At 36.6% G+C, this 17,474-nt stretch overlaps 1 protein-coding gene across 2 annotated transcripts; it reads right to left on the bottom strand.

Moving 5' to 3' along the window:
- Window positions 1-484: 484 nt before the first annotated feature.
- On the bottom strand, window positions 485-17,160 carry LOC107830078 (agamous-like MADS-box protein AGL27). 2 transcript variants are annotated; one of them, XM_075241444.1, is made up of 7 exons: window positions 16,443-17,147; window positions 7,954-8,032; window positions 7,389-7,444; window positions 7,220-7,319; window positions 6,808-6,849; window positions 926-967; window positions 485-799 (listed from the first exon to the last, which is right to left on the bottom strand). In XM_075241444.1, exons 1-7 carry the CDS (start codon window positions 16,625-16,627, stop codon window positions 683-685), a joined length of 621 nt encoding a protein of 206 aa, XP_075097545.1. In that variant the 5' UTR covers window positions 16,628-17,147; the 3' UTR covers window positions 485-682. The 2 variants fall into 2 exon arrangements, with proteins under 2 accessions (XP_075097545.1, XP_075097546.1); XM_075241445.1 differs by lacking the exon at window positions 6,808-6,849 and having other exon boundaries at window positions 16,443-17,160.
- Window positions 17,161-17,474: the final 314 nt, after the last annotated feature.

Below are 17,474 nucleotides of genomic sequence, written 5' to 3' on the forward strand. Positions count from 1 at the left end.
CTCAAAAGTTTGGTTTGACCCAAGAACCGATTCGTTCTTGACAGCATTAGATCCTCCTAGCCAACTTTTTTTGTGATAGGTGTCATATTTTTAGTGCTCCCTTCCTTTTAATCACTTTATGTGAATGTATTTAATGTGTACCTGGAGCTTAAGAGAGAAAGATAAGAGCTTTAGATTATGCCATAATGCAATAAAATTTGAGAAGTTTAAATTTAAGTTGTTTCTAAATGTATGCTAGTGTTATTTTGCTGGAACAAACGAAAAAGTATTTGGAAGGAAGAGAGTTTAAGAAAAGATGCCTTCTTTTGTCTCTCTTTCTACAAAGACCTTTTCAAGTTGTCCATTCTCAGAGCTTGTACTAGGACTGCACTCTAGTCCATACAAGAGTTTATTCGTCTACATTCTGAACCATTCGCATAACCTTTTAAACGTGCTACTGCTACAATAATAAAGATCCTCATCACGCTCCGTACACATCTCACGTGGAAAGAAGAACTCATCACGCTCACAACCAATTATTTGGTCTTACAGATGAACATTCAAATACTTAGTTTTTATTAATTCTGGAAACTCCTTATTTGCAGTGATTCAGGACTCTTCATGCAAATGGGAATTTACAAAGTAAAGATGCACCAGATAACCTTGGCAAGTTGAGCCTCTACAGGAAACCCTTCCTGAATAACTAGAGGAAATTCAGGGTCGCTTTTGGCTGCCGACAATTCATGCTAGCTGGTGCAAGGTTAGTGAAATCTAAAGCCATCCCATTGTTCACTTCTCTCTTGTTCTTCGTCGTAGCTATCTATGTGGGGGGGGGGGGGGGGGTATATATATGCACATTAGTCATTTGGAGAAACATGGAAGAGATTTTTGCAGACTCCACCTAATTCGTGCTAGCGGAAGAGAAAATTTATCATCTAAAATTTACCTGGTTCTCCAGATGTTTGTTTTCTTCACACAGCAGTTTTTCCTGTATAGAAAAGTCTTAAGGTCATGCCTGCTGTCAAGCATAGTGTAATGGCAACTTAACATCATATTAATTCTGCCTCAAAGTTAGAAAAGGTCAGCGAGAACTCAGCTGACTTACATAGAATAACCAACAGTTTTAACAGAAGTAGATAGAGCAGTACTAGACAACGGCTCCCAAGAGGCGCATGATGTTTTCGGAAAATGTGTTGGGAATAAACCCCTTACCAAAATAATATTTACGGTAATAAAAGCGGAATAATAATGTAGCACCGAGATACGGTAATTAACAAGAATAAAAGAGTAACAACACCACCAAGATTTTTACGTGGAAAACTCTTTTAATAAGGGAAAAAACCACGGCCCCGAGAGGAACAACTGATATCACTATAGTAAGGAATTTTACAGTTTGTAGGTCGGAGATAAATACTCCAAAGACCACTACAACACTCAAAAGAAATAACTCTCTTTTGATATTCTCACCTCACTACAATATCGCTCACTCTCTATTTTCCTCACAGACTATTTTCTTATACCTTGTCTATGAAACCTCATTCTTTCTTTCTCTCTTTGTTGGTGTGTAGAAATGAGAGTTGAAGCTCTCCTTTTATAGCCAAAGCTTCACCCTCGAAAGTCTACAATATTTGACAATTTACACACACTTTTCATAATTCAACAAAGTTGGCTACCAAACCAAAGAAAGTCAACAAGGTTGATTACCAAACCAAAGAAACTTTTATTAGGCACATGCCTAATACTTCTTCAATGAGATGGACATAATCAATCTCCCCCTCCAGTCTCATTCATCCAGAGGAGGTAGCACTGTCTTCTAGTTTGAGTGCATGCCGACAAGTTCTTTGCATAACTCGAACTTGTTCCTTGGTACCACCTTGGTCAGCATATCTGCGGGATTCTCACTTGTAGAAATCTTCAAGACTTTTAGAGATTCATTATCTACCATTTCTCGAATCCAATGATATCTCACATCAATGTGTTTGGTCCTTGCATGGTACATAGAGTTCTTGCTAAGGTCTATTGCACTTTGACTGTCATAATAGACGACATACTCCTTCTGATGCAATCCAAGCTCTTGAAGGAACCGTTTGAGCCATATCATCTCCTTGCCAGTTTCTGTAGCGGCAATGTACTCTGCTTCAGTTGTTGAAAGTGCAACACACTTCTGCAACTTAGACTGTCATGATATAGCTCCCCCTGAAAATGTAAACAAATATCTAGTAGTAGATTTTCTGTTGTAAATGTCACCTGCCATATCAGCATCTGTATAGCCCTTCAAGATTGGATCAGATCCTCCAAAGCACAAACAATCTCCCGTGGTACCTCTCAAGTACCTGAGTATCCACTTGACTGTTTCCCAATGTTCCTTTCCAGGATTTTCAAAAAACCTGCTGACAACACCAACTGCGTGAGCAATATCAGGTCTAGTACATACCATTGCATACATCAAGCTTCCAACTGCTGAAGAATAAGGAACTTTAGCCGTGTTCCCTTTCTCCTCCACTGTTGTAGGACACATCTTCTTACTCAACTTTAGATGACCAGCAAGAGGTGTGCTGACTGGCTTAGCATTCTTCATGTTGAAGCGTTTTAGTACACGTTCAATGTACTTCTCCTGAGATAGCCACAACTTTCTACTTGTTCTCTCTCGAACTATCTTCATCCCTAGAATTTGTTGTGCTGGGCCCAAGTCCTTCATATCAAATGACTTGGACAGATCTCCTTTCAACTTTGCTATCAACCCCTTGTCTTTTCCTACAATTAACATGTCATCCACATACAACAACAATATAATAAAGTTATTCTCAGAAAATCTTTTGAAGTATACACATGGATCAGAATAGGTCTTTAGGTATGTTTGACTTTTCATGAATGAGTCAAACTTCATGTACCACTGCCTTGGTGCCTGCTTCAATCCATAAAGACTCTTATTCAATTTGCACACCATGTGTTTCTTTCCAGCTACTTCAAATCCTTCTGGCTGCTCCATATAAATCTCCTCTTCCAAATCTCCATGAAGAAATGCAGTTTTCACATCCAACTGCTCCACTTCAAGATCTAGGCTAGCTGCTAAGCTCAAAATTGTTCGAATAGAAGTCATTTTGACAACAGGTGAGAAAATTTCGTCAAAATCAATACCTTTCTTTTGTTCGAAGCCTTTAACCACCAATCGAGCTTTGTATCTGACCAGCTTGCCATTTCCATCTTTCTTGAGTTTAAAGACCCATTTGCATTTGAGTGGTCTTTTACCCTTTGGAAGTTCAACCAGCTTGTACATGCCATATTTTTGTAGAGATTCCATCTCTTCTTGTATGGCTTCCATCCACTGGTTCTTTTCTGGATGGGACAACACCTCCTTAAGACTTTCTGGCTCCCCCTCATTACTGATGAGGACATACTTTGTGGAAGGGTACCTGCATGACTCTACCCTTGGCCTCTCTGATCTCCTCAGAGGTTGAGGTTGTTCTTCTCCCTGAGTGGGGTGCTCCACTTCCTCGACACCTTCATCAAGTTGCTCCCCCTGCTCAATAACCTCACCAGGTTGCTCCCCCTGCTCGGCAACCTCGTCGGTCGTACTTTATGCACTTGTGGGATTGTTAGAAGTAGAAGGAATAGTAACAAAGTTAGGAATTATACCATTCTTCGCCTTTTCTGACATATCAGCAGCAATTCCAACTTCACTTTCTCGGAAGACTACATCTCTGCTTCTGATGACCTTCTTCTTTACAGGATCCCACAGTCTGTACCCAAACTCTTCATCTCCATATCCGATAAATATGCAGGGAACAGATTTATCATCCAGCTTTGTTCTCTGCTCTTTTGGTACATGTGCAAAAGCTCTGCAACCGAACACCTTCAGATGCGAGTAGGACACCTCCTTGTTGGTCCAAACTCTCTCTGGGATTTCAAACGCCACCGGAACTGATGGACTCCTATTGATCAGGTAACAGACTGTTTGAACTGCTTCACCCCAGAATGACTTAGGCAGTTTAGCCATTCTGAGCATGCTTCTCACCTTCTCCACAATGGTGCGGTTCATCCTCTCGGCTACGCCATTGTGCTGTGGGGTTCCAGGAACTGTCTTTTCATGTCTGATCCCATGACTTGAACAATACTCTTCAAATTCCCTTGAAGTGTACTCACCTCCATTGTCACTTCGGAGGCGCTTTAGCTTTCGACCCGTCTCCCTTTCTACTAGAGCATGAAACTTCTGGAAAACTTGAAACACCTGATCTTTGGTTTTCAAAATATAAACCCATAATTTTCGTGAAGCATCATCAATAAAAGTAACAAAATATTTGTTACCGCCCATTGATTCAATTTCCATTGGGCCGCAAACATCAGAATATACTAAATCAAGTATATTCAATTTTCTTTCAGACGATGTCTGAAATGAGACTCTATGCTGCTTACCAAATAAACAATAGTCACAAGGTTTTACCGTTGTACCTTTGACATAAGAAATGAGTGATTTCTTGGCAAGAATCTGCAATCTCTTCTCGCTCATATGACTCATTCTTTTGTGCCACAAATCTACAGAAATCTCATCTTGTGCCGCGTTCAATTCACCTTGGCATATTTCTGCATCTGTCCTGTACAACGTGCCACGAGCAACTCCCTTTGCAATCATCAATGATCCCTTAGTGAGTCTCCACTTTTGATTTGCAAAATAACTCTCGTATCCATCTCTGTCTAAAGCAATTCCCGAGATCAAGTTCATCCGCAAATCAGGTACATGCCGCACATCCTTTAGAACCAATGTGCATCCGACATTTGTCTTGATACAAATGTCACCAATCCCGCAATCTTTGAGTAACTTGTGTTACCCATTCTCACTGTGCCGAAATCACCTGCTACATATCTGCAAAAAAGATCTCTTACCGGTGTGGCATGGTAAGATGCCGCTGTGTCAACCACCCATTCCGACTCTGGACCTGACAGGTGCATGCATTCCTCTTCCTCATTTATAAAGAGGACAACATTATCATTATTTTGCACCATGGCGGTTGTGTTGTCGTCATTCTTCTGGCCACTGGTTTCACCTTTGCCCTTCCTTGGATTTGGGCAATCTCTTTTGAAGTGACCTGGTTGATTACAGTTGTAGCAATTTCTGACTCTTGATTTGGATCGGTTCTTTGACTTCCCACGAGCTCCGGATCTACCATAGTTGTTCGAACTCCTTTGATAACTCCTGTCTCTACCTTCTGTGATGAGAGTCTGTCCTTGATTTTCAGGCTTCTTTCTCATCTTCTCATTGAGTAGAAGAGCCGATGTGACATCTTTCAACTCAATAGTAGTCTTACCGTGCAGGATGGTTGTTGCCAAATTATCGTACGAAGATGGCAACGAGTTCAATAGCAAGATGGATTTATCTTCTTCCTCGATTTTCACTCTGAGGTTGGCAAGCTGTGTGATTAGTCCGTTAAACACATTTAAATGTGACAAAAAATTTGTACCTTCGCTCATGTGTAGGGCGTATAACTGCTTCTTCAGGTACAATTTATTTGTCAGCGTTTTGGACATGTATAAGCTTTCCAACCTTGTCCAAATTCCACGTGCAGTGTCTTCATCAATGATGTTATTTACCACATCATCTGATAAGTGCAACCTGATTGCACTAGCAGCTCTTTCATCCAAGTCAGCCCAATCCTCAGCTTTCATGGTATCAGGCTTTTTGGAATCAACATCTAGAACCTTGTGTAATCCTTGTTGGATGAGCAGATCTCTCATCCTTCTTTGTCATGTTGAGAAACCGTTATCTCCGTTGAATTTTGCTACCTCGTACTTTACTCCGGACATTTATTTTTCACCGAGTATAGTACTACCGATAGTGAATAGTATTTCAGTGAACGAGCAGAACCTGTGCTCTGATACCAGTTGTTGGGAATAAACCCCTTACCAAAATAATATTCACGGGAAATAAAAGCAGAATAATAATGTAGCACCGAGATACGGTAATTAACAAGAATAAAAGAGTAACAACAACACCAAGATTTTTACGTGGAAAACCCTTTTAATAAGGGAAAAAACCACGGCCCCGAGAGGAGCAACTGATATCACTATAGTAAGGAATTTTACAGTTTGTAGGTCGGAGATAAATACTCCAAAGACCACTACAACACTCAAAAGAAATAACCCTCTTTTGATATTCCCACCTCACTACAATATCGCTCACTCTCTATTTTCCTCACAGACTATTTTCTTATACCTTGTCTGTGAAACCTCATTCTTTCTTTCTCTCTTTGTTGGTGTGTAGAAATGAGAGTTGAAGCTCTCCTTTTATAGCCAAAGTTTCACCCTCTAAAGTCTACAATATTTGACAATTTACACACACTTTTCACAATTCAACAAAGTTGGCTACCAAACCAAAGAAATTCAACAAGGTTGGCTACCAAAACAAACTAATTCAACAAGGTTGGCTACAAAACCAAAGAAACTTTTATTAGGCACATGCCTAATACTTCTTCAATGAAATGGACATCATCAAAATGAGCAAGTCTACTAGTGTGAGTTTGATCCCCCTAACTTATTTTAGTGTAGCTGATCAAGGAGCTGTATTACTTAAAGATTATCTAAGCTTAAGCTTTTAACATTAAGATGCATGGCATGCAAGTTCCAGGCAGATACAGGAAACCAAGCCAAGCATATATCAAATATACCATGATGAGAGTCAATATTCAGGGAGTTGGAGACAAAGAGATGACATGGCTCTGATAGAGAAGGGTTCACTAGTTAGAAACACGATAGACCGAGCTCTTATTTTTCGAGAAATGCTTTTCCCATACCAAACATATCTGGGCTACTGGGCTAGTAGTAACCGAGACCTACCTTCTCACCTAGACTTTTGATAGATTCAATCATCAAATGCGTCTGCAAAAAACAAATTTGTTAAATCTCCTTGCAAGCATAAACAAATGTCAAAATATACTTAAAAAGAATATGCAAATACTTCTAAAACTACGAAGTAGTCAAAATAAATGGAAGTACAAAGAATAGCTTGTGAAAACTATGAAAAATTTTCAGGTCCCTTTCTTTTGGACAAGAAAATAAATCAAGACAAACTTAAAGACCACAACCCTGTTTAAAATAACAAGAGGTATAAAGAATGAGAACACAACTGAAGTACACTAGCTACGGGGTGTAACGTCTTAAAAACACGATGTACAGATCAACACCAGAGTTCTAAAAAAATGTAAATTTAACTAGGAAAATAAAAAAGTAGAGAGGAACTTGGTGTGACCTTGCTAGATCTGGCTTGCATTAGAGCAGTTTGCAGTTGGTTTTCCAATTGGACAAGGTCAGTCACACTGAGATAATCAACAACAGGTTCCTCGAGTTGCCTTTCAAATTGAAACAGATGATCAGTAGTATTCGTTTCAAGAAATGAAATAGGGGCATGAGGTCAGTACCTTTCTACCGTTTGTAACAGTTCTCGCACTGTCATGAAGCTTGCATATTTAGAGTGCTATTTCCACCTCACAAGGACAGTAAACTTTCAGTAATCAGAACTGTAAATATTGATCACTAGTCTAAATGAATTGATAGTTAGTTACTCCATATAAGAATGAACTAAAAAATACTGTCAGAGGTTGTCCTTATCAAAAGAAAAATGCTGTCAGGTTTTTTGGTTTCAACAAAATACTAACCATGTCTAAGCACAAGACACTTGTTAGGCACCATGATAACAAGTTACCATCATTAATCACAACATACTAGGTTGAACCTTCAAGTCAGAGGGCACACAAATATCCCGGATAGTGTCTTTAGACCTATTCAGGATACAGGAAGTTACATGGATTATACAGTGATTTTTTTTGGGTGTATTAACTATGCACCTATGGGGTTGTTTGATATTATTCAGGGTACAGTACATAGGTTATTACTAGTTCACAGGCCGCAAACATATTTCAGGTATCCAGAGAGAACTCTAAGTCATCAGAATAAACTGGATTGCCAAGTCAACTACACATATACCTCTGTGTCCAAAACTTCTGCAGAGCTCTCTTTTTCTGCTTCCACATGGCTGTGGTATCGTTGAACGATCTCTGTGAGACTGAAACATACAAAAGTGTGAGATGCGATTACTAATGTGTAAGTACACAAAATTGTAGGATACAATTATTGAGTGATAAATTAATTATCCCTCAGGTTATTTGATGTTTAAGCTGTTAAGTTTACATGTTCTAAACTATGAAAGAAGCTGAGAATTGCATAATTACAGGAAAATAATAAACTTAATTGATTCTATCTGATCCTATATAGTATATTTCACAATTACTGGGGTGCCTTCGATGATGTGCTACATAATAAAAGATGCGTGTTTGTCTATGTTGTTGATGTTAACAAGAAATATCTTGAACTAGAAATATAAAGAGCATGTGCAGAAATGCTCTACAAAGTTGACATGCCAAAAACATAAGACGAGAAAGAACAAGCATGACAATAAGCAGCATCAAATCTTTGTTGAGGTTGCCTTAGCGAGAAGGAAATAATCAGCTAAGGTGACACGAATCGTCACAAGTCATATCACTCAATTAACCATGCCAGGTAAAGGTGAGTATTCTATTATGAGGTAAAAGGGTGTAAAGCATACTTTGACGGACGTTAAAAGCTTCGTATAACTTGAAAAATCATTATTCGTTCATTCATCTGCACGAGGTTAGAGATCTTAGCTACTAACTTTCATACTTATAATGAGCAATCTTTGATAGATTAAAACTTGATTAGCCGTAGTATGGTAAGAGATTCATATTAGAATCAAAGAAATAATTGCAATGGACCTCGTATGGCACAAGATTATGCTCTAGTATGGTGTAGAGACCTAGCACAAAATTATTACGCTTGCATGAGGGTCACAAAATATGTTTAACATAAGGAAGCAAAACGAGCAACGAGACTAAGTAGAGTTGATCCTACATGGATCAACAAGCCAATATCAAAGAAGGAATAGATAGCGCATCCTAAAAAAGACAAAGTCGAATAATAGTAGAAACCTCATTCCAGAAGGCACTATACCACAGTCGTATTTGAACAATAGCTACAAATGCCTAGTACTCCCTTGCATGTAACTTGGAGGTGATACCAAACAAATTTTATTAACACAAAGTTCTCATAGAAGAAGAGAAAAATGACATACCGAAATAATCTTGTAACATAGGTAGGGTAGATGCATTAAGGATGAAAAGATGAAAACATAAAGTCTTAGTCAAGAGGTAAGACGTCCTATTTTAGAATATTAGTTTACTGACTCTACGTGAAGAACAATTTTAAAAGGAACTATTGCTTCATTGTGAGCAATGTGAAACGAGGAGTTATCGCATCATGGATAAAGTCATGCGCTTTACAGTAGTGTCCGCTTTATAGAAGTGTGCGTTTCGCACACATGAAGTTATCTGAGAAACATCGATGCTTTCAATATTAACTTTGAGAGTGGATTAATGCTGACTTTATTGTATATTGGATGTGAAAATTAGTCAATGTAATTGCAACTTGATTTATATTTACTAATCTCCTATATACAGAATTAGTTATTTTAATTTCAATTCAATTGTTATATTTTCCAAATTCGTATATACATTTGATATTTGTTTAAATTTTCGTAACTTGTGTGTTTCATTTCAAAGAAGGGTGCTCTTCATCTCTGTTGTTCGCTTCAAGCCCTATAGACCTAGTCATTTTTGGCGATTTCAGCTTTAAAAGACAATGGGATAGAAACACCATTTTGCTCAATGTATTATTCTATTGCACCACTCTCGAGGCCAAAAGCTTGTTCAAGCAAATTCACTCTACTCAAGCATAGACTCTAGCTTACAGAGTCGGCTGCGGCACAACCATGGATGGGTAAATTAATTCAAGAACAATATCTCAACAAAGGCTTGTTTCACTACGACCGACCCACCGACTATCCATGTATAAATTGGTTCGTGGCGATTTTTACTAACACAAATAACACCCATCAATCCAATCGACATAGAAAAAGGAGCAACCACCTACAAACCTATTATTTCAAAAAAGTATAACCGCTATTAATGACCAGAACAACTACAAATAACAATTTCTAGGGTTGTAGCAAAGATATTCTGAGACAAATTTTCTCATATAGTCAAAGAGAATAGGCAGAAAGAGATAATTAAAACGTAAGGTGATATAAGCAAATAATCACATGAAAAGCAGATCAAGACACATATACTATAAAAGAAAAGGAGCCTCATCCGGCCCACTATATAAGCACACATAGATTGAAACGTGATCTATTGCTCGGAGGACAGGATGCGCTTTTTCATAACATGTTGTGTTCATTACATTGTTTTTCTCTACTTCTTTTTTGCTTATAATATCTTAAGTGGTGTTTTTTTCTTTTGTTCTTTGTTGCAAGGAAGGAAGAAGAAACAATGAAACCTTGTCTAGTCCGGCTCCAGCAGCCATGGTGAGATGTCCAATTACTGCAGAACTATGGACCCAGAGTGCAAAATGTTCGTCCACAATATTAGCAAATAATAAAGGACTTTCAAAAATATACATGTTGCACGGAAGATAAAGATCCGGCTAAATAATCAAATATCTTATGGTAGAAGAAACAATACTTTGTCTCCTTTGACTCGAGAATATGTCAAACTAACCGTCTAATTTTGTTTGCATGCATATTCTATACAGCTATGAAGCAAAGGAACCAACATGTTGTAATATTACGAAAGTATTATAGTCCATTTTTTCGTTTTATGTGACATTCTTTTTTTTTAGCATGTTCTAAAAAAGGAATTTTATATTTAAAAATAATTTAGCTAAATACTTTTTATTTTACCCAAGTAACATGACTTTATAACCACAAAAATGTCATGGTATATTTAAGATCACACAAGCTCTAAAAGACGTTCTTGTTAGACTCTGTGCGCAGTCAAACACTTTCACAAAAGATGAAACGGAGGAAGTGATTAAAGATATGAATCCCTTCCATTTGGAGAGTTACTGACAAGGTATGGTCACATATTTGTTAGATCGCCTGACGCTTTCGCTATGTTAAGCTACCAAAAAAACCCTGGAATTAGCTACGAACGTCGTCGCTAATTTGTCGCGAAAACGCTCGTAGCTAGCAGAATTTCTTAATAATTTGTTGCTAATCCGTTGCTAAATGAAATTAGCGACGGATTTTTCTGTTTAGCTACAGAATTTGTCCGTCGCTAAAACCTATTTGTTTTAGTAGTAATAAGTTATTTTGGATACTTTAACTAGGGGTATTTAATAATTTTTTGTTTTACAAAAATTTCAAAAGCTAATATTAATATGCTAATCTTTTCAAATGTTTGTAATGGATCACTAAATTTATAATTGATGCACCCATTTTTTTAAGATGCTTGAGTTATAATTTCCATCAGCAATGGTATCAATAGTCATACTTTCATTATCGAATCAAAGAAAAATAAAAATTTATTCTCTGGCCAACAAAATGTCTATAACTTCACTATCAGGTAATGTAGAAATTGTGCATGTTAAGTTCGATGTAAAAATACTGGCAATTTTAAATTCAAATTGGAACTACATCAAAATATGGCTGAGTATTGTTTTCCTAATACTTTGGGTATAGGTAAGCATTTAGATCACTTGGATCAATTCTTTTTTTTTAGACCTTTTACAAGTAGATAGAGCAATATATTTTCTTTGGTTCGATGTTGCAAGAATGATATCTAGGATTTTGTTTTTACTCTTTAGGGTTGTGGGTTGAGAAAATATGCATATATCTTATAAAATTATGGGTGCCATTCAACTTTGTGTCTCATATGCCAACTTGTTGTAACAACAAAGTGACCTAGGACCTTGAACAGCCCGCCAAATCTAATCCCTAATCAACTCAATAGTATTCCAATGCGTAATTTACATATTCATATACCAAGTTGACAATAAATCTTGACAATCGATGTTAGGGATTCTTTCTCCTCAAAGTAGGTGTGAACTCCGTCTTTTTAGGGTAAATGTTATTTACAAAATTTCTTGGAATTGAGATTGAGGTTTTACTAAATGAAGAATTTATAGAAAAAGGAGTAGAGCTTGAGTCGGCTAGTCCTTTTATATTCTCTTCATTTCTCGATGAAAGACTTGTGCAATGATAGTGGACACCTCCATGGTCATTAATTAGAATTCATATGTTGTACCTCCGGAAAGAAGAAGCAAAGGCGAAAAGGCTCAAGTAATTTTCCCTTCTACATAACCTAGGGAATACAACTCCATAAGAGCGAGAAAGTACGAGGATAGAAGGAATTACACGGTTCCCTATCGTGATAGAAGCAACAATAGGATAGGAGTGTGCAGGTTCACAATTGGACTCTTCTCTGACTAGAAGAGTTGCGCCTAAGATTCTGAAGCAAAGCGAGGTGGTCCCGAGCGTTGCCTATATGGCTATATAACGTCAGCATTGTTTGCAAGTCATGTTAGTGTCAGTTCTGATCCCTATTGCAGAGCTGGAATTTCCCCTTAACTATTGTCAGAATTGAAAGTACGTCAAATAGCAAATCTTGAATACATTGAATGCCTTTGGATTTGAAAAATTAGCATGCAATGTTATGCACATTATTCATGATTGCTACTCGTCTATATATTTTGTGCTACCACATGAAACGCTTATGGATTAAAACATCAGTACTCGGTACAATGAGAAGTGTATGACATACAAGAAACATAAAGATACACCAAAGTAATCACCACATCAACATTAAGTGCAGGATATGATGCAAGATCAAGAAGGTAAAAAATCAAAACGTTCAAGAAGTCCAATAACCCATTCAAGATTAGAATTTCTTTTCCTTAAAGATTAGAAATTCTTATTTGATTCTTGTTTTAGTAAGATTATATTTGTAGTTTTACTCAAACTAGGATTGTTAGTCGATATTATATTCCTACTAGAACTTTTTTTCCTATTTTAATTAGAATAGGTTTTTCTTCTTCACCTTATTCTTAGTTTAGTTTAGTTTAATTAGGATTAGTTTTCCTTAACCTCGTCAATTTTATTCATTCCTATTTAAAGGGCTCACTCAATATGATGAAAATAAATATTGGTGATTAGTTTTTCTAAACTCTTGTTTCAAAAACGTGATTTATCGTTTATTTCACTCTTCCTATTTTATTAAACACTTCATGCGATCTTGCGAAATTAAAGAATGAATGAGTAAAGTTTCTTTCATTTTATATTCTTCTCACATGAGTTTGAAAAATGATTCAACTAGTTTTGTGAATAACTTTCGTGGGAGCGCTTTTCTTTTCGCTCTTCATTGTGCTTGAGAGGTGCACAACCTTGAAAGTATATCAATTTGGTATTAGAGCATAGGTTTCAGGTTCGAATTCTTGATTTGCTATCTTGTTCATCATGTCACCCGACAAGAAAATAGCAAGTTCAGGATCCTCTTCAAGGGATCTGAAATTTAAAATTAAAAAAATTAAGAATGAAAGTCCTTAACGAGACAATGAAGAAATTATAGCTCATCTAGATTGCTTTGAAGTGCATCTAGATGGCTTTAAAGTGCAGCTAGACTGCTTGACGGAATCTATGAGGCATCTGACTGAATTGGTTGAAGGTCGTGCTTCAAAATTAGCTACCAAATTTGTCACAATGCCTACAACCTCCACCACCACATAACATATCAGTACCACCGCCACGTTAACTACTTTGATATTCACCAATTCAACCGCATAAAGCAAGATAAATTGGAGGCTGAAGAGGTTAAATCTGACCAAGGCATGAGAGTATCGAGGCACCATGCCCAATATGATAAATATTCAGATAGTCAAGGGAGTGAAAATGACAAAACTGATGAAGTCCATTATCAAAGGCACAAGGAAACATGCATTGGATCTACAAGTTGAGGATTTACCATCAAAGTTTTATGACAAAACCATTGGAGTATCTAACCATGTGCGTCATTGACTTTCCACCTTTCAGAGATGCTCAACACAATATTGACTTGATTGTCGACTTTATCATTTCAAACAAGGCAGCATATTGCATTAATCCTAAAGTCCATAAGATGAGCAAAAAAATCAACCCCCGTCTTTCTCTTAGAACTCTGCCTTGACATCATAAATATATATGTATGGCTATCATCCAAACGATTGTTGGTGTAGAACCGTTGCAATTGATGCATTCCTAAAAAGAGCGTTGACCTCCATGCTTAATTCAAAGCTAGGCATGGAGTTAGTCAAGTTTCATAAAGTTCTAACACCAATAACTTCAAACTGTAAGTTGAAGTTTGATAGTCAATATAAAAAGATTACATGAAGAAGGCTTGGTAAAAAGTTAATACTTAAAAATTGACATTTAATTAAACCAAATGCTAAGTTTTCTGACAAAGTGAAGAAGCTCTACGATAAGCTAACAAAATTTAAGTTAAAACCTAGTGAGTATTTGGTCCCTTTTCTCTAGTATAGCAAATCTTGCACCATTCATGGAAGTTGTTAGGCTCGAGGACGAGTTTTTTTCATCTAGGAGAATGATGCAAGATCAAGAAGGCCCAAATCTAAAAAAATAATCAAGAAGTCTTAAGAATCCAATCAAGATTAAACTTTCTTTTTCTTAAAGATTGGATTTTTGGACTTAAAATCATGAGGAAAAGCAAAAAGAGGTTTGTGTATGGTCAACCGAGGATCAGGTGGGGTGTCTTCAATAAGAAAAAAGCTCAGGAGTTGGAGGAGAAGTTTCTAATTATGGGAGCTTGTAGGAGCAATGGAGATGCGAGTTATATGTGGACCATGGCAGCAAACTGCATTATATAAGTTGTGAGAGAGGAGTTAAGGGTCTCGAAGGTTTTCCTCTAGAGGCCACAAAGGGGACTGGTGGTGGTGTGAAGAGGTCCAAAGTAAAGTAGAAGATAAGAAAGTGACATATTTGACGCTAGTAGAGAGCATAAACAAGGAGGCGAAGAGGAAAAACAGGAAACGACATAGAAAAGCTAAAAAGGAGCTAACGTTAGCGGTTCATGAAATCTTGCGGGATTGAGAAACGAGTGGGTAAGATACTTTTTATCTCACACGAGTTGAAGAACATTTTTGCTAGTTCTGTTAAATACTTTAGCGGGGTGCTTTTGTTTTCCTCTCTTCTTTGTGCTTGAGAGATGCAAAACCTTAAAAGTATATCAGGATACATTCATGGTCCATGCACATGAAGGAGATTCAATAAATAAAATCAATTTCTCAAGGTATAATGTCGGTGTTCATATATAACACGGACATACCGTCTTAAAAAATAGAATCAAACAACATATAAAATTTTTTGGATGAGTAGTCTCAAGTAGAAACTTATACACTTAACTGATCCTATTAAAATCCTATTAAAAACAAACACAAGTAGCATACATATTGAAACCACTAATAGGGATGATAAAAAGTACACCCTCCGTTTCAGATTAGATAAATTACTTTTCTTTTTAATCTGTTGCAAAATAAATGACACATTTCTAAATTTGGAAATAATTCCACTTTAAACTCTTCATTTTACCCATTGTACCCTTAATGATAAGCTTTTATAACCACACAAATATCATGACCTCATAAAGCTTTTACCCCTAAAACTTTTAAAACCACAAGTTTCAAAAGTCACTTTTTTCCTTTAAATCCATGTCAAACTACCTCATCTAAATATAAACGGAGGGAGTAATTAGTTGATAATATAAAGTCATATATAAAATGAAAAAATGGTCAATCTTGGATTTTTTATTTTTAATTATAAATCCTAAAAAGAGAACTATTACATTCTTCTGTTCAGGAGATATATATCTTGTAAATGATCATAGCAGTCATCACTAGGTGCTATTACCAATTAGGTTGCTCATGTGGAATAGCAATCAATCCCAAAAGATACCACAAGCACAATATTTTTTAAAGCTAATATACCATACCCTCATGGAAATCTTATTCCCTGCTAGCCGTAGTTAAAACAGGCCAACTCGTTTTTTCTCCAAAATTTTCTTCAAACAGCGATATTTCTACATATCAATATTTGATGTACAAGTCTTAAGCAACAAGAAGTGAATCTTATGAATCTTTTGACATACACACACGAAAAATATCAGAATATCCCCAACTAAAATTGCTTTAAAAGAATGTTCAAGAAGGTGGTTCCTGATATTCACGTCATAATTCTCTGAGCGCCGCTATAATCACATGCAAAAAGACACTCTTTACTATTCATTGGAAAGGAAAATTCAGATAATAACAGCACAAGACTGACTGTAACCCTAATGCAAATTAATGTTCAAACGTGCATGTTTTGTGTCAGCATATATGGCTAGGTGTCCTCCTAGAGATTCACCAGCTATCATGCTTCCCGAATTTCTAGGGCTGAAGAGGTAACAATAATAATGAAGAATATAATATTGGAGTGCACCTTCTGGATAAGTACAAACATAAAGGAATGGAAAATAGGAACACTAAGTGTTAATTAGAAGGAAGATCTAACAGTATGAAGAGATTTAATGAGGAACCTGTTAGTGCTGGAGAAGTCGTAGAGTCTGCCACGGTTGGAGAATACAATAACGGCGACATCGGCATCGCAAAGAATGGAGAGTTCTTTGGCTTTCTTTAGGAGTCCTTTCCTCCGTTTAGAGAACGTCACTTGCCTGCTGTGCTTGTCTTCGATCCGTTTGATTTCTACTTTCTTACGCCCCATTAATTTGCCCAATTGGAAATCTTTTAGCTTCCTTTTTTATCTATATTTTTTGTATCGTTCCATATCCACTATCATCGTCTCTAGGGATTTTTATAAGCTTTCCATTTAATTTTTTTTCTTGGCTTTCATTCTTCTTCTCTACCCTCCCCCTCCCAACCCACGCACCACTACTCTTTTCAGTATTCCTTCGCTTATCTCTCGTTTAATTTTTACTGTTCAAAGCAGTAAATGGCAAAATTATTAAAGTGGAAGGAGAAAAGGATAACTATCGAAATGTGTGGGTTTGACACTTAAAGACTAAAAATATGAACGGCTATTAGCAGCAGTTAATGCGAAATTCGTGGCCGCAGGACCGATTGACACTGCTGACTGCTGAGTGGTTTAGTAGTTTTCAGCTGCCGGAAATAATCGTTCTTTGGAATCAAAGTAATTACGGGATGCGTGTTCCGTTTCCGCTTCTTTTACTTTCCCGTTTCGGGTCCGTCGTTTTCTCTTTTCTTTAAAAAAAAAGTTACTTGCAAAATTTATAAACTACTTCATCTTATAAATGACACATTTTTCTTTTGAGAAAAATATATTTAAATTTTTTTTTTATAAGTTTGGCCAAATATTAATTACATCTCAGAATTACTTTTTAAATTAGTTATACAAACACAAGCTGCTTCTTCTCAAAATAAGCTGGTTTAGCAGTATGACCAAATATGTTATTAGTGCATTCCAAAAGAATAACATATTTTTAAATTTGAAAATAATTTCACTTTAAAAATTTTATTTTACCCACTTTATCATTAATGAAAAACTTTTATATTCACATAAATATCATGGTCCCTTAAACTTTTAGAATTAC

This window comes from Nicotiana tabacum, chromosome 20 (assembly GCF_000715075.1).
Source record: "Nicotiana tabacum cultivar K326 chromosome 20, ASM71507v2, whole genome shotgun sequence".
NCBI lineage: Eukaryota > Viridiplantae > Streptophyta > Magnoliopsida > Solanales > Solanaceae > Nicotiana > Nicotiana tabacum.

Excerpts from the sequence above, each read along its gene's own strand:
- LOC107830078 (XM_075241444.1), bottom strand. The coding sequence starts at position 16,627 with ATGGGGCGTAAGAAAGTAGAAATCAAACGGATCGAAGACAAGCACAGC. Across the intron at positions 7,320-7,388 it reads CTGTTACAAACGGTAGAAAG|GCAACTCGAGGAACCTGTTG; the intron begins GTACTGACCTCA and ends TCAATTTGAAAG. Across the intron at positions 6,850-7,219 it reads TGCAAGCCAGATCTAGCAAG|ACGCATTTGATGATTGAATC; the intron begins GTCACACCAAGT and ends TGTTTTTTGCAG.